At 35.5% G+C, this 18,674-nt stretch overlaps 1 protein-coding gene across 1 annotated transcript in view; it reads left to right on the forward strand.

Annotated features, from left to right (window-relative positions):
• The window catches only part of IL1RAPL1 (interleukin 1 receptor accessory protein-like 1), a 1,423,595-nt gene that overhangs the window by 188,284 nt on the left and 1,216,637 nt on the right, over window positions 1-18,674 (forward strand). The window contains exon 2 of the mRNA XM_011935152.1: window positions 16,790-16,895. Within this exon, the coding sequence (XP_011790542.1) occupies window positions 16,814-16,895 (82 nt within the window). The 5' untranslated portion in view covers window positions 16,790-16,813. The remainder of the gene's footprint in view (window positions 1-16,789; window positions 16,896-18,674) is intronic.

Raw genomic sequence — 18,674 nt, forward strand, 5'->3', positions numbered from 1 at the left:
GAGCCCTCCTTTATATTTTTCCCTCTTTAGTTGACTGCATTTAGTTTTTTGGCTTTAAATAAAATCTGCCTGTTGATGACTCCTAAATATGTACCTGCAGATTGGATTTATCTTATATCATTTCCATCTGTATTAGTTATCTATTGCTGCATAAAAAGTTATCCACACCTTAGTATCTTCAAACAATAGCATCTATTGTATCATACTTTCTGTGGGCCAGGAATCTGGGCATGGATTATCCGGGTCCTCTGGCTCAGGATCTCTAACAAGGCTGCAGTCAATGTATTGGATGGGGTAGCAGTCATCTCAGGGTCTGATTGGGGCAGGCTCCACTTTCAGGTTCACTCGGTGGTTTATAAATTTCAGTCCCTTGAAAATTGAGTCACCTGCATTTTCTTGCCACATGGTCTTTTCCATAGGGCAGCTCTCAATATGCCAGCTGGCTTCATCAAAGTGAGTAAACGAGAAAAGGTGGGCCAGTGTTTTATAACTTAATCTCAGAAATGACATACCATCACTGTTGCCTTATTACCAAGTCACTAGGTCCATCTCACACTCAAAGGTAGGGGATTACACAAGGTAATGAATAACAAGAGGCAGGGTCATGTATGGTATGATAAAAGCATCTCGAACTTTATCCGAAACAAAACGACTTCCTAACCTCTCAAACTCTCTATGCCCCTAGCCTTCCTCATCTCAGTAAATGGTAGCACAATACCCCTTTATTCTCTGACCAAACCTGGAAGTCATCTTTGATTTCTCTCTTATTCACCACCCACACCCAATATATTAGTAACTCATATTACAGTTATCTAAAAATTATTCACCAAGTCTGATGACCTTCGATCATTACCTTAGTTAAAATTGTAGTCTAAGACAATACAAATTCTTGGCTGAACTACTGCATTAGCATTCTACCTTATTAATATCTTTTCTTCCTTTCTTTTGCTCCATTATAGTATAAGTGAACTTGTTAAAAATATGTATTATCTTATTAGTACCTGTATTTGTCTCCTAGGGCTGCCATAACAAATTACCACAAACAGAGTAGCTTAAAAGAGCAGAAATTTATTCTTTCACAGTTCTAGAGGCTAGAAGTCAAATATCAAGATGTTAGCAAGGCCATGCTCTTGCAGAAGTCTCTAGGGGTTGATTCTTTCTTGCCTCTTTCTGGTTTCTAGTGGTTACCAGCAATCTTTGGCTTTCCTTGGCTTGTAGCTCCATCACTCCAATCTCTGCCTCCATTGTCATTTGGCCTTCCTCCTGATGAGTGTTAGTTTGTGTCTCTTCTTATAAGGATACAATAATTGGATTTAGCGTACACCCTAATCTGTTATGACCCCATCTTAACTTGTTTTTATCTGCAAAGGCACTCTTTCCAAGGTCACATATATAGGTTCTCAGAGTTAGAATTTCAACATATCTTTTTAGATGACAATTCAACCTACAACAGTCCCCTACCTTAAACTACAAATGGCTTTTTACTACAAATAAAATGAAATACAAAATACTTACTCTGTTAATAAGCCTTTACATGAATTGGCCTCAGCCTATTCTTCATGCCTCACTTAGTTCCACTCTCTCCCTTATTCAATCTACTCCAACCACATTGGCCTTATTTATGTTGCACAACTATGCCAAGCTTGTCCTGTTCTTATGGCCTTTGCATATGCTTTTATATCTTTCTGGAATTTTTCTCCTGTATCCACCTGTGACTGCCTTCTCCTCATGATTTAAGTCCTAAGTTACAGACAACTTCTTGGAGAAATTAAAATATTAACTTCTATACTCCATGACTCTTTACCCTCATAATATATATTAACTGAAATATATTTCTTACTTGTTCACTCATGTTTTCCCTGGCAAGAATGTAAGCTTGATGAAGATAGGATATGGGTCTGTCCTGTTTCTTCTTATGTGTCTAGTACCCTAATATCTAGGACAGTGCATGGAATATGTTGGTCAATGAGTTTATGTCCCCATTATAACCTAAAAGAGCAAGATGATATATGCATAACAGGTAAGTAGATTCTGGAAAGTAGAATGCTAATTCACCTCTGATCTTCTGAACTTGTGGAGGTGGTAAGAACTAATGTGTAGTATTTCTAGATGTGGTGGGAAGAACAGTCAATCTTAGAAGTCAATTCTTAGAAGAACTCCAAGCAGGGAAAACCATATGCTAAGTACTGGGAAGTTAAGAAGCAACAAGATCAAACAGACATAAAGCAATTTATATTCTCTTTGAGGAGATAGTGCAGCTTCTGCAATAAAGCAGGAACCTCAGATAGTGAAAATCTTTGAGCTGAGTGACTATAGCCAACACCTACTTGAAAGTCACATAAATATCACTTAGAATTTCAGTCCATGGAGAGACTTTGCAAGCCCACAGCTTCCAGAGAAATAGTAGTATAGACTACAGGTTGAACACTGGATATAGATAATTTATGTCCTTTTTTGTGTATATATTTGCATCCAAGGTCTCAGAACTTTTTTATTTATCATTGACTATTTAAATTATTGTCAGTAGAGAACATAGAACCTAATTGTCTAGCTGCATGATCTTGGGAAAGATACTCTAAATAGACAACAGTACCATTACCTGGTTAATAATTTCTAAGGATTAATAAGATAGTACATATAAAATGCTCAGATACATGCCTGGCACGTAGAAAGTGTTCAACAAATGTTGACAGTTATTAATAATGCTTATTATTTATAGGCATTGAAAACAGAATGTGAAAAATTAGATATGAACTTGTAGATAGTATCACAATTATCTGTAAATGCTAATAATAAACAAAAATATTCCTGTTAGCTTTCTGGCTTTCCAGATATTTTACTAGCTTCCTATTGCTGCTGTAACAGGATATCACAAACTTAGTGGCTCAAAACAACATAGATTTATCCTTTTACAGTTCTGTAGATCAGAAGTCTAGAATACAATTTATGGAGCTAAAAACAAGGCATTGGCAGGGCTGGGTCTTCTAGGGCTTCAGGGGAGAACCTGTTGCTTGTGTCTTCTAGTTCCTAGTCTTTGATGGAATTCCTTGGCTCATGCCTTCATCAGTCTGATATCAACTTCCATCATCATATGGCCTTCTCCCTATCTTTGACACTCCTGCTACTCTCTTTTAAGGACCCTTGTGATTACATTGAGCCCACCATGTAATCTGGAATAATTTCCTTATCTCAAAATTCTTCACTGAATCACATCTACAAAGTTCCTTTTGACATGTTAGGTAACATGTTCATAAGTTCCGGAGATTAGGGTATGGATATCTTTGCAGGCCATTAGTCTATCTAGCACAAATGTAGTCACTATCTTTTAATTTTAACAGTTATTTTGATACAAATACATTTTATTATTGCTTTTTCCTTTATAAGAGGATTCTATTGACACACTGGCACATAGGACAAATACTTACATTTCTTTTCCTTGAAGCTTCAGTGCTCATGTTCTCACTGAATAACCGTGGGGTGACTATGGAGCTCTTTTATAAAAGGTAACTAGCTTTTCCGTACTCCATGGCCTCAGAACGGAATTTTGTTTTGTTTGACAAAGCTAATTATTGTAATAGTGATTAAACTTGTGATCTGAGGGTACCAGCCATGCCCCTGATTATCTGGAACATTAGGAGATATTTTTGCTTGTGACAACTAGGTGAAGGTGCTACTGGTATCTAGTGAATACAGACCATGGATGCTGCTAAATGTCCTACAATGCACAGGACAGTCCACCTCCCCAACGATGAATAATCTACCTCACAAGGTTAATAATACCATGTTTGAGAAACCCTGCCATAGGTAATTTTAAGAAACAGTATTATTGCTTGGACCTTTGCTTTTCAAAAGCGTGGTGCACGGACCAGCAGTTTTGGCATCAGGTGGGTCATCAGTGTCTTTGAAATCTCCCCAGGTGATCCCAACATTCAGCCAAGGCTGAAAATCACTGCCTTAGCTTTTCTTCCACTATCCCAGCCTCCTAGAGTGGCCATTTCCATACTCGTAAGTTGTTATGGTTGTGGATATATAGAATTTAACTGGAAAAATAAAACTAAAAAATTTGCCACATGTAACAAACATCATATATTAGAGCTCTGATTAGCATAAAGCCACCTTTTTCTTGAGAGTTGCAATAAGTAACAGATTCCTCAGTGTGCTGAATTGTAAACACAGAGAAATGTGGTAAGAGTCAGGTTTATCCAACTATTCGTTAAATATATTGGCAGGGAGAACTCACAAAGAGGGCAGATTCACTCAGCTAGGGTCATGTTTGCAGCCTGCAGGAGCAATGATGGAATATATTTGCTTTTCCTCCCTGGCTCTGTCACTTGCCTCATCCAATCTGCTGACTTCAGAACCCAAAAAGTTTCTTTGGTATGGGCTTTTGGAGCTGAATTACAGTGAAGGGCATGATGAATACGAAAGGCATAAGAAAGGTGAATTAGAAAAGTGGCAGATGGAAACTGTGTAGTGTTTTTATTTATGCTCTCTATTCTTGAGCACAGTGCACTTTCCATTTAAGCTAGTCAGGTTCATCCATTTACGGTATTTTTTCTTGCCACCAAATAGTGTGAGCTGTATTGAATTTCACAGAATTTTCTGGCAGCATATGAAACATATCAATTTCCCCAGTAATTCCCAGTAATGTAAGTTTGGAATTATTATATAAATTAATTCAGTTAATGCTACAGTTATCAGCAGAGCCCTGTTAATATTCTGTGGCTTATAAAAATAAAAGGTAATACAGATCCAACTAGACACCAGTGTTTCAGGGTAATCATACATTATTGTATTCAATGTTTGCAGTAATCCTTGGAGATATAGACTATTCATCTGGCCATTTTAGAGATGAAGAAAACAAGATATTAGATATTGGAATGTTAAGTGTTAGTAATTTGTCCAAGTTTGCATAGCTAGTAAGAAGTGGAGCTGGATTTCAAATACAAGCACTTTTACTCCTGAGTGTGTGCACTTAACCACTTTCATTGTATATTTCTTCAGGTCTGTGTTCACAGACAAGCATTGGCTAGTGCCAGGGATTTTCTAAACTATATTGATTACATTAGGCAACTCTAGATTTTGCAAGGGATGATTCCATTAGTTTTTAATGACCTTGATTGAAGCCTTTTCCTAGCCACTATTCCCCTAAGATGGGTAGTTTCTCTGCTTTGCCAAATCTGAGAGAAAGACCTAGTGTCTCAAAATACATTTAGTTGCTCCTGTTGATGATAATGTTATGGAAATGGACTTTTTCTATGCACCTTTGCAGTTCCACTGATCTCTTATTTAGCAGTCTTGACAATGTCTTTATATTGTTGTTCACATGGTTTCTGATTAAAACCCCATGATACTAAGCTCTGACTAGAATACGAAATCTAACCCGAGCTAGTTTATCATGATTTCTTTTGTTTAATTTCCTTTTTAACATTTTATTGAACATTGACAATTATACTTGTATATATTTATCAGGTACAGAGTGATACTATTATATATGTATAGAATATGGAATGATTGAATCAAACTATTTAGCGTATTGCTCTTCTTAAATACTTATCTTGTTTAAACTGTAAAAAATACTTTATCTTAAAGCATTTATTCACTAACTGGATTATAATAAATGAATGTAGTATTAAGTATAATTTAAAAAAAGAAATTAAAACTTGACTTTCATAAAGATATAAAATGAACTTTTATCAGTTTTATTTACATCACTAATTAATGAGGGAACTAGACAAGATGTTACATGTGACTTGATGGAGTTGTCAAAGAACCACAAATTTATAACTCAGTTGAACACAGCATGTCTATCCATAGAGCAATAATCAATTGCATTCTACCAGACACAATTAATAAGCATTTCTATGGATGAGAATTATTTGCAATTCTATTAGCTTTCTAGATGTTCACTGTATCTTTAAATAGATATAAAATAGCTTATTCAAAAGCAAAGTTACGCATAAAAGATCAGATAATTCCCAGAGGCTCCAACTTTCCATCGAAAGGATAGCTAATCATCTCTATTGCTCATTTTAGATTCTCATATGTTTCCTTAAAGTAGTATTACGTGGATACATTTATAGGCATGTCTCTTCCACAGTATACATTTCATTCTTTCAATCACAGTGTGTGTGTCTGTCCAGAATCTATTTTAATTAGATTCAGGTTGCTAACCTGGTGTTTCAATTAGTGATCCATTAAAGTGGATCATATGGTTGAAAACAGTGGAAATTGCTGCAGTGAGAAAATGTTTTGCACAATGTGGTTTATCAGGATGACTCTTGGATTTAGAAACGTATGGCTTTTACTTGTAGAATTAGAATTATAATAAATCAGATTCTGGAAAAAAAAGTAAGATAATTTGATCCTTTAAAACCTTTTCTAATGAAATTTTAAAGAGGCATAAATACGTACATATTTTTGTAGAAAACAGTGTGTGTGTTTTTTTTTTTTTTTTCAAATTAGGGAAACATTTAGCAATACGGAGGAGAACCAAAATCAGTATAATTACTTATGATAGCAAGCTCATGTGATCTGCTGTGCTGTAGTTTTTAAGTCACTTTTCTATTATTAATAGTAATATTATTTATACTATGGATAATTTTCTCTATACAGCATTATATTCTGCTTTCATCTCTTTTCGTGTTATTTTGACTATTTTTCCAAATGATTATTTTCAGAAGTATTTGTGAAGGCTAAATAATATTCCATCTTACAGATATTCTCTACAATTGTTACTAGTCCTCTATATTAGTCAATAGAAAATTTAATAATTATCTCTTCACATAAATCTCTGTCTGGATTAATGAATATTTAAGGGTATATTATTTACCTATTGTTACATAACAAGTTACCAAAAACTTAGCAGCTTCAAACTATACAAATATATTATCATGTAGCTTCTGTGGGTCAGGAATCTGGTCACAGGGTAGCTGACTCAGTTCAGGGTCTCACAAATCTGAAATCAAGATGCCATCTTGGTCTTAGGTCTTATCTGAGACTTGAAGTCCTCTTCCAAGCTCGTATGTTTTTTTTGCAAAATTCAGTCGTTTGTTTTTGTGGTTTTAGAACTGAGGTCCTCAGCTCCTAGAGGCTGATGGCCATTCCCTGTCACATGGCTCTCTTCATGACATGGCACTTTCTTCTTGAAAGCCAAGAGGAAATAATCTCTGCTGCTTCTTTTCTCTAACCTTTTCTATATCTAACCTCTAGAACCTTTTTTAGAAGACCACCTGATTAAGCTGGGCCCAACCAGGATAATCTCCCTTTTGATTAACTTAAAGGCAACTGATTAGTGGCCTTAATCACACCTACAAAATCCTTCTATCTTTGTTATATAATGTAACCTAATCATGGGCATGATATCTATCATATTTATAGGCCCCACCCATACTTAAAAGAAGACAATTCTACAGGGTGTGGACACGAGGGAGTGGGAGTCTCGGGGCCCATCTCAGAATTTTTACCACTACAGATGGATTTTTAGAAGCAGGATGATTGATTCCCAGTGGTTAAGTATTTTAAAGGCTATATATTGAGAAATTGCTTTCCAGTAAAACTGTACTAATATTCACACCCATCATCAGATTATGAGCATATACTTGTTTTACTATATCCATATCAACATAATAAATGATCATTTAAATAACTTTGATTACTCTTTTCCTTTCTCTATAATTATATATGTATGAATATACAAAATTACAATCATGGCATTTTTGTGTGAGAAAATTTTACTTTTATTTGACAAATTATTTTACTATATGCTTTTATTTACTATCGGTTTTGTGATTGTAATATTTAGTGACTATGTGTCTTCTGTGTATTACCTATTTACTTGATTTGTTCATTTTCTCTATTCATTCCCTTTGCTAATTTTCCCAATCGATTTGTAAGCATTCTTTCTATTATTTGGGCACTAGCCTATTGATATGTATGTTGGAAATATGTTTGCTAATCTATATTTGACTTTTAACTTTCCTTGTAAAATTTATATTTTTATGTTCCAAAAAGACAATAAATATTCCATTTGAATTTTGACTAGAAGTGCATATTCCCAATTTGGAAAAATTTGACATTTTATGCCAAAATTGACAAAGTACTCAATATTTTAATCCTGGAGCATATTATTTGCATGAATTTATAATGGAATAAATAAAGTTTTCTAACTTTTTATCACCATGCCCTACTAATAATAAAAATCTTGTATTTCTCTTTCTCTAATATTTATATTTCCAGTCACTGCCTAGGAATTCCAGATCAAAGCTAAATGAAAATAGTAACGTTAACTATCCTTGCCCTCATTCTTTATATTAGTTTAAAGCACTTTATTTTGTCAGTTAAAAAAAAAAAAAGGTTTTCTTTATTTTTATAATCATAACCATGGTTTTCTGTTCCTTGGACCAAACTCTGTTTCTTGAAAGTTTGGCAGTACTTATCTGTATTATTTTCTTCAATTAACAGTTTTGGAGTTTATACTTTAATAGCATTTTGAGATTTTAAATGGTTTTGGGTTTATTCATAATTTTCTTCTGTTTAATGAATTTTGGTTATTTTTATCTCCAATCATCCATTCTGTAAAATTTACAAATTTAGTAGGCTTCAGAGTGTTCTAAATATTTTATATCATTGTATATTTTATAACTTCTTCAGTTCTAATTTTGTTTATATCGTTGCTCTTTTTTTCTTAATAGATTAGATGGAAGTTTCATCAACTCTTTATAATACAAAACCGGTTTTGACAGTCTGTTCTTTAAGCACTATTGATTTTTAACCTCCTCAAGCATACAGTCAGGACATCTCGAGAGCCAAGCCAACCCTTTCCTTACCAGGTTCCTGTACAACTCTTCAGCTTCACCTGGTGCCACCCAGTAGGTGTGCCAATTATCCCCTAGTAACTGCGCTTACTGCTCCTGTAGTCTATAGGTTTGCAAGACATTCCACAGTATTTTATGTTAGATTGCTCCACAGTGAACTCCACAGTGTTTAATTCTCAGGACAATATTTAAATAAGACACAGATGCATTTTGGATAATATTATTTGACTGCTGAGTAAAATATTCTTCATCACCTTGTAGGGTAATCTGCCAAGAAGCGTATGACTTCAGATTTTTATTGACACTTTGCTTTTTTGGTCATATTGTGAATTAGCTTTTGGAGATCAGTTTAGAAGCTTGGTTGTAAGATTTGGAAGGTCAACATTCCCTTGTCAGAGAAGAGCTATAGGAACGAATGGTCTTCTGTTTAGAATTGTGTTAAAAGGAAAACAAACAAACAAAATTCCCACAGAGTTTTGTCAGGGCCAGTTTAGAAAAAATTATCTTAGTGACCTAAAACTTGTTTTCAATGGTCTAAATATATCCCCTTACCTACTCCTCGGCCCATATTGAATAGATTGTCAAGTATTTACCTTTATTTTCATTGTGATTTTCCAAATAGACCATGCACTCTTTCTGTCCTACTCTACACGTAATCTCTTGCCCACCATTTATTAAACCCTTCTACCTTAGTTATTAATGAATCCCCTCTTCTGCTTCCAGAGTCAGCCCAATGCCACCCTCTTCTGTGAATGTTTTCATGACCTATTCAGGCTGCACTGAGCACTTTCCATAGATTGTTGAGAAGTCGTCTCTCATAACATGTATTCCTTTGCTAAAATTGTTGATTTCCATGTCTCTCTTCCATGTAATCCTTGCCACAGTGACCATTTCCTAATCATTTTGTACCTCAGTATTTAGAACAGCATCTGCATCATGATAGGCACTCTATAATTAAATAAAAATGTATATATACCTTTATAATTTGTGTTTAATTTCCACAAGGTAATAGCCAAAGCTTATGATTTAGACACAAGTTTCCCTGTGACTGATTTGAAATATTGTGCCTTTTAGTAACTTATGGTTGCAGAGTGTCTAAGAGCTTCTGTTTATCTTCTCTATAGGAAATCTGTCTCTAAACTTTAACATGCATTGCTTTATATAAATTGAACTCCTGGAAAAGTACCTTATCTGTGTCAGGCACAAACGGATACTTCAATTTTTGATTAGAGTGAAAAAATGGTTTCCTTAATCTCGAATATAGTAATGTCGAAACTTTAAGTATTAAGTAAAATATAGTGAATCATTTTTTAGCATAGTTAATTGTTACATATAAGCCAGGAATGGAAAGAAGGCATAGGAAAAGAGCTAGCATTAAACAATGTCTATAATTAAACGTCATTGTTAAACACTAATAGTCACCATAAAGACAAGTATTTTATTTAAGACTTATGAAACTTTGAATTAGGTATTTGCTACCTCGATATGTTGGGGAAAAGTAGGTAAAAACTGAAATAAATATGGCCGATACTTATGTCCATGCTTTGTAGATGAGAAAACTGGGGCTTATAAAGATGAAGTAACTTACTTGCCTTAACATACAGTAAGGCCAATAATCCAGGTTTTTCTGATTCTAAAACATATTCTCCCTGCTTTATAGTTGAGAATAAAACAAGCGAGTGCGGCTTCCCTCCATTTCACTTCCAAATTTACCTTTATATTCACCCATTTGTACTTTATTTTCTACCTATAAAAGGAGGAGTCTCAACTTCCCCATACTAATATCTCTTCCTTCTAGATTCACTTCCTTCCTCTGACTCTACTTCTCTTTTGCCTCAGTTTACATATGTGATCCAGAATTCCCCAGTCAATCCTCAACTTCTCTACCCTCAATTGAGGATTCCACATCCACATTCAAAACACATCGCTGGTTGGTTTGAATGTTGTTTTTGAAAAACACTCAAAAACAAGCAGATGAAACTTATTTTACACCTTGGACTCTTTTGATTATGCCCACTTACACTCCCATTTGTGTAACGAAAATATTGGTCATTAGCATCTTAACTCTGATGCCAGTTGTCCTTGTTATTTTGAGACAGGATCTCACTCTGTTGCCCAGGATAGAGTGTAGTGAAAAAAATCACTGCTCACTCCAGCCTCAACCTCTGGGGCTCAGGTGATCCACCCACCTCAGCCTCCCCAGTACCTGGGACTACAGCATGTGCTACCACACCTGGCTAATTTTTAAATTTTTTTGTAGAGATGGTGGTCTTACTGTGTTGCACAGACTGGTCTCGATCTCCTGGGCTTAAGTGATCCTCCTGCCTTGGCCTCCTGAAGTCTTAGGATTACAGGCATGAGCCATCAACACTGGCCCAGATGTCTTTTTTTATTCTCACAATACATAAATTCTCCTGATTGTATCCCTAAATACCCTTGCTTGCCTATTTTACCCAACATTTTCTGATTCACACTCCCTCTGTGGCTTGCTTTTCTTACCTTTTCTCCCTCTTGATTCATTTTGCCTGTCCTATAAATATTTGTAAGCCCCAGGGTGGATAATGTGAGCCTTCTCTTGTTTATCTGTACTTCCTTCTTGTTTTTCCTAATACATGTTCTTAACTTCAGCTACAATTACAGTGTTGTGTTATCTTCCATCTCTACTGAGCTCCTGGCTAATATTTTTAGTAAACTACATGAAAGTTTTAAGAGGAAATTTCATAGGCAATTTAAACTAAACGTGTCCCAAATATAATTTTGCATATTTCTCCACCCTCATTGCCCAAAAAATCTTCTGTATTTCTCTGTATTGGCAAATAATATCATAATAGACTCAGTTTCTCAAGCTACACACCTCAGATCCACAATCCACTTAAATCTATTCTGTTTTCCCAGTATTCAATGTTACTGCATTGACTTACCCACTTCCTCTCCTTTCAGTTCTGCTGCCTGCTGTTTCCTTCCAGCTTCAATCTATACTATATAAAACAATTTAGATTATTCACTTAAAAGCATCCATTGGCCTTTCATTGTCTATACAGCAAAGAATCTTAGGGTTGTGTGAAAGGGAGGTAGGTCAGCATCTTAGGTCAGTTATCATGTGTATTCTGAAGAAATGTTTTTATGACTAAAGAAATAGGTAACAAAAAAATAAAGTTGTGCCAGTGAGGTGGCTCACACCTGTAATCCCAGCACTTTGGGAGTCTGAGGTGGGCAGATCACGAGGTTAGGAGATCAAGACCATCCTGGCTAACATGGTGAAACCCCATCTCTCCTAAAAATACAAAAAAAATTAGCCCGGCATGGTGGCGGGCGCCTGTAGTCCCAGCTACTCCGGAGGCTGAGGCAAGAGAATGGCGTGAACCCGGGAGGCGGAGCTTGCAGTGAGTTGAGATCATGTCACTGCACTCCAGCCTGGGTGACAGAGCGAGACTCTGTCTCAAAAAAAAAAAAAAAATAATAATAATAATAAATAAATAAAAATAAATAAAAAATAAAAAAATACAGTTGTATGAAATAATCTTGGATGATTAAGTTAGAGCATGAATGAAGATGTTACGTAAGAAGTTGAGGATTTTCCCCTCATGCCCCTGTAATGTTTTCCATTGATGTTTTGTCAAAATCCTGCATTGACAATGTCTATCTGCATTGATGCCTTCAAATGTTGTTATAACCCACAACCCGTGGTCTATTTGCAGTTTATTCCTGAAACTTGCCGTTTCACATCCTTGCTGTAATCATTTCTTGTTGCTGCTTTAAGAAGTCACCACAAACTCAGTGGCTTAAAATAACCCAACTTTTAAATCCTATGATTCTGGAGATCAGATGTTCAAAATGGGTCTAACATCAAGGTGTTTGGCATGCTTACTTTTCTTCTGGAGAATGTATGAGAAAATCTGTTTCCTTGACTTTTCCAGCTCTTAGGGGCCACAAACATTCATTGTCTCATGGCCTGTTTTTCCACCTTCACAGTGCATCACTTGAACCTCTGACCTTTGTTTCCATCCATATATTTAGTATTTTCTCTTTCTGAGTCTGATGCTTCTGCTCTCCTTTTGTAAGAGAGTTTGTGATTACTTTGGGCACACCTGAATGACTCTGTCCCATCTCAAAATTCTTAACTTAATCACATCTACACAGTCTCTTTGCTATGTAGAGCAACATATTCACAAGTTCCAGAGATTGGGACCTGGACATGTTTGGTGAGAGGAAAGGGACAATATTCTGCCTACCACACTGAGTATTTCACTCGTCCTTCGTCCTGGACCCAGAATTTCCTTTCCCTTAGAAAGTCTGTCCTTCATGATCTAGATGAAATGCTTCATCCCCTGGACGCCCTTTCCTTTGACTTCACCACACCCAGCCTGGGGCAGAATTAATTAATTCCTTCCTCTACTCTCTAAGCACATTATACTGAAGAAATGGCAACAGGGCCAGTCTAATTAAATAGGTAAGCATTTGTTTCCTTTATTGGTCTGTGAGCCTTTTTGATTAGACTCCATTGCATTGTTTTTGTGTCCCCACTGCATCATAGCAAAACGTCTTGTAACTAGTATATACTCAAAAAGGGTTTATCAAATGATGAGTTTGAATATCAAAATTGAACTGCATATAATGGGAACCATATCCAGTCTTTCATTTGTTTATTTTTTTCCAGCTAGCATTCATTGAGCATTGCAAATAAAAAGTTGCCTAAAACTCACATTTACCCTTCAGGGCCTTCCAGTCAAGTAGAAAGCTGGTATGCACAGCAAACTTCATAGGGAAAGAATGTGAATATTAATAGTATTAATTAATTAGTAGTACTTACAATAATAAAAATAATAATAATTAACTACAATAACAACAATAAAAACAGAAGCTTTGCCTGTAATCCCAGCACTTTGGGAGGCCAAGGCAGGAAGTTCACCTGAGGTCAGGAGTTTGAGACAAGCCTGGCCAACATAGTGAAACTCTACTAAAAGTACAAAAAATAGCTGAGTGTGGTGGCGGGTGCCTGTAATCCCAGCTACTTGGGAGGCTGAAAGAGGAGAATCCTTTGAACCCGGAGGTGGCGGTTGCAGTGAGCGGAGGTCACACCACTGCACTGCAGCCTGAGTGACAGAGAGAGACTCCATCTCAAAATCAAGCAAGCAAACAAACAAAAATCCTGGAAACTTTGATTTTTCTTTCACTGTGCCAGTGCTGTTCTAAGTACCATGCTATATGTACTATTATAATACTTATTTTGCAAAAGAAGAAACTAGTCACAGAGAGGTTATTTGTTCCAAATCACAGTTGATAGGCGGCAAAGCTGGGATATATAGACTTTCTGCTCTTAACCATTGTGATATGCTCATTCTGCGTAAGGTTTAGTAGTGGTTTATGTGAAGCTAAATGGTGAATGGTATTGACAGGCAACAGGCAAGTCGTTTCAGGTCCATTTATCCAGAAATTGAGGCCTCTTGAAATTAGTTCACCAATAGTGTAAGCAATAAGAAAATATGTGAGAACCTCACTAAAGGATTATGTACAGTTTGTGTTGCTATTTCTGGATATAAATTTTGATTATGCAACAAGGATAGCAAAGCTTGGATGTCTATGGCTAGATATATTTAATCTATTTTTCAATTTAAGACACAATCAACTTCCTCTAAGAAGTTTGTAAAAAGATTATTATAGATTGACCAAGATGTTAAGTCTGTGAAATTCTATGGATTTCTTTTTGTGTTCCCTAATACACAAAATTTCAAGAGATTCCATTAAGCATCTTGATATTACCAAATTGATGCTTTCCATACCAATTAATTTTAAGAAATAGAATTGCAAACTAGCCTATATGCTTTATAGAAATGAAATGAGTAAGGAAATAGTATTTTTAACAGGAGTCAAGTAGTAAGATAGTTAAGCTGAAAGGTCTTGTGATGTATAGTTGGGTCCTGGAGTTTCTTGGGCAGTGCTGATTAAACTCACACAAAGAGGAACTGATTCTCACAGCTAACGTGAAGGCTGAAGATGTCAACTTGAAGATTTCCTGCAGCTCCAGTTAGAGTGGTGGCTGGGAAATGAGATTTGGGTTTTAGGAATGCATGACTCAGATTTGTACTGTAATGTGGCAGTTCATCAGATGTGTCTCATGAATCAGCTCTTGGATTAGGTTTCATTTATGTCTTTATGTAAACTTAAGGTCTTTGGATAGAAAACTTATGGAGATTATCATCCCTTAAAGGTGCTGCCATTAAAATAGATTATTTTCCATGCTATTTTACACATCCACTGATTTTCTAAATAAAATGATGGTGACACCTTGCCACAAGTGAATGGATTTTGCTTTTGTGAATTAAAATGTGTTTTAACAGACTTATTAATGTGAGTAAATCAATCAATTAAAACCATTCAGAAGTATCTGAATGAGGCTCTGGGACAACGCAAAATATGATAGTTTTGGCTTTCTCCTCTTTAATACAGTTGTAGTGATGGAAAGCTGGATATGATCATTCCTCAAATGTCTTGCAAAGAAACTTGTGCTGTCATAAGTTTACAATATATTTGAACTGTGTTCTGATTTGCCACTTTCTGAAACTCAGTCTCTCACCTCTACTATCTCAGTCTTATACAAAAAGAAAAGAAGCAGAGAGTAGAATGGTGGTTGCCAGGGGCTAGGACAGGATGAGGAAAAATGGGGATATGTTGGTCAGAGGGTACAAAGTTGCAGATATACCATGAGTACATTCTGGGGATCGAATGTACAGCATGTTGACTATAGTTAATGATACTACATTGTATACTTAAAATTTGTTGAGGGTAGATCTGAAGTCTTACCACACACAAAAATATAGCAACTATGTCAGTTGAAGTATGTGTTAGCTAACTTTATTGTGATAATCATTTCACAGTATATATGCCTATCAAAACATATTGTACATTTTAAACATATCCAACTTTGTGAATTATACCTCAGTAAAGCTAAGACACAGAAGGATGATTTTCTGAGGAAGACAATGTTCATTTATTTAATTTCAAATGAAATGTTTCTCCTTTAGAAATCCAAACACACTGCGTTAGTGTCCCTTCTTATATCCCTCTGCAAGCCTTATAATAGAAATAAATGATTTTTTGGTAGCTTCATTGAGTGTTGTTTCTTCTTCTTCTTTTTCCTTCTTCGTCTTCCTTTATTGCTCAGGCTGGAGTACAGTAACACAATCTCAGCTCACTGCAGCCTTGACCTCCCAGGCTCAAGCCATCCTCATACATCAGCCTCCCAAGCAGCTGGGTCTACAGGTGCACTCCATCATGCCCAGCTATTTTTTTTTTTTTTTTTTTTTTGGAGTGATGGGGGTTTTGCCATGTTGCCCAGGCTGGTCTCAAACTCCTGGGCTCAAGGGATCTGCCTGCTTCAGCCTCCCAAAGTGCTGGGATTACAGTCATGAGTCACTGTGCCTGGCCAGAATATACATTCTTGTAATAAAAACAAAAGGCTTAAAATTATCTTAAAGTATGTTTTAGAGGTTTTTGAAAGATAATTATAAAATCACGATTAAATATTTTGAGGCATACAGTTTATGATTTAATCTCTTGGAAAGAATGACACTGAATAAAACCACATTCTATTGCAGCATGGAATGTTCAAAATGTCAGTTTGGATGATTTATATTAAGATAAATTGTTGGTGAAATAATTCTTTTGAAGGGATTGTTTCCACTTATTTAAATACAAGTAGGGAGTTAAAGTAAAAAATCCAAAACCTCAAGTTAACATAAGATTTTAAAGCATTTTGGGGGTGAGGGCTATGGAGGCATAATTTTGGTATTACTGGTTTTGATTTAACTTAGGAACCACAACATATGGGACAATATAATAGAAATCCTGGTTATATTCTTTCGTTTTGTGTAATTCATTGCACCAATCGTGTTTGATCAAAGTTATGAAACTCATAATACTGCTGTCTATTTTTAAAACATGCATGTTTTTCTTCTTTTTAATCTTTGCTTTAGGGAACAGCCTTTAAGAGCTGGAAGATGAAAGCTCCGATTCCACACTTGATTCTCTTATACGCTACTTTTACTCAGAGTTTGAAGGTTGTGACCAAAAGAGGCTCCGGTAAGCAGTATTCCTCTTTTTTTTAGCTGTTTTTATAGCTTTAAGTGATAGTGCTACATTTACACATGTGCCATTTGGGGAAAAGTTGAGAATGATGAGTTATCCGTATTGTGGAGATATTGTAGATATTATGAGTAAATAGGTGGAGCACACTCATAGGGAATTAGAAAAGTCAGAGTGGATTTAAAAGAATGTGGCTTATTTTGTTAATTACTATGAATTGGCATGGATTCAATAGCAAAACCTTGTATTTAGGTTTCATTTTGTGGTAGGATTTTAAGTATTCTTATATAAACAGTGGTATTTAATTTTTTTGCACGGAAATATTATTGTATATTTGATGTTAACTTTTATTGTTACCATTTTGATGTCAGCTTTGCTTAGGGAAGATTCTTTTCAGGGTTGTACTCCAGCTGATTTGATGAATTGCTTGGAAGTATATAAAGAAAACACTAGTGTTATTGAAGAAAATGTCATGAGGAAGCACTAATGTTTTAATAGGAAATATAGAGGTAAAGTAGAATGGTAATGAAAGGAACTACTAAATAGATTAATGTTGGCATTTATGAAAAACTTTACATGTTATTGGGCATCTTGGTTTGTGGTGGACTGTTGATACTTCAATTGTATGGAACAATTGAATAAATACCATTATCATTGTGAAGTTGTATCTTGTCTAGTAAGTCATTAATAATATAAAACCTTCCCATGCTCACACTATGTGGAGTCACATAAGTTTTGAAGTTATAGCTTTTAGGTATAAAGGAAGAAGAAGAGTATTGTGTTTTGTTGCTAGAATTAGAATGTATTGTCTGTTAGTTCCAGAGAGACTGTGGAAAAAATAAGATGAGATAATGTACAAGAGGTTGCAGTGTTGTGATATAAGCAATTGCATGGACAAAAGCATCTTTGGAATTCAGAAAGGAAAGGGAATGAAAGGGCTGAGATGGTGCTGTGAAGCAACCATCTTAACCAGGAGGTTAAAAGGCTTCAAACTCACTTTGATTATATACCGAAAAAGCTCACATGCAGGGGACATAGGGAGCAGCTCTGCTCTCGTGAGCCCCTCCTGGGGATACAGTCGGGGGGGAAATTGGGGAGGGCATTGTGCATGGAAAAAGGTTTGGTGCGTGGTTGAAAGTTAAAAAAAATACTGAGCCTGTTGGTTCTAGCATATTTGGTTATTATACAGCTGTTGTATCTGCCACTGATGTGGTTATAGGCAATGTGAAAAAATACTGTTTCTATGTCTACACATGATTTCGTCTCTTCTTCTCAGTGGATCTTTTGAATGAGATAAAACCCTAGGGCAGGATTATGATGTAGTGGTTTATGTAATTCGAATGAGTTAATGGGAAATAACATATATTTTGATTTCTTTAATTGTACTATGCTCAAGTACAATTGAGCATAAGCAAGAGAGTTAGAGTAGGTAGAAAGGGGAGTAAATAGTGATGAAAGCTGATAATTTTTACAACAATGATGTTTTCTGGGATAGAAATTTACATTAAAATCACTTAACATAGGTATTTGAGATAGTAGCTATATAGAAGAGAAACACTGATTTGTGCAAGTATTATAACAAAATGACAATAGTTTATCCAAAAGAGAAATATTGATTAATTCTTTAAAACTTTATTTCTCTGGTTATTACCACTAATTATATAAAATCTGTTTTTTTCCAGTTCTTTCTGTGTGTGTCAGATCTGTGATTGATTTATTCGTATGGAAATGTTACTCCTTTTTCATCATAAAGTCATGGTAATACGTCCATTCTAT

Source organism: Colobus angolensis, unplaced genomic scaffold (assembly GCF_000951035.1).
Source record: "Colobus angolensis palliatus isolate OR3802 unplaced genomic scaffold, Cang.pa_1.0 Scaffold140, whole genome shotgun sequence".
NCBI classification, from domain to species: domain Eukaryota; kingdom Metazoa; phylum Chordata; class Mammalia; order Primates; family Cercopithecidae; genus Colobus; species Colobus angolensis.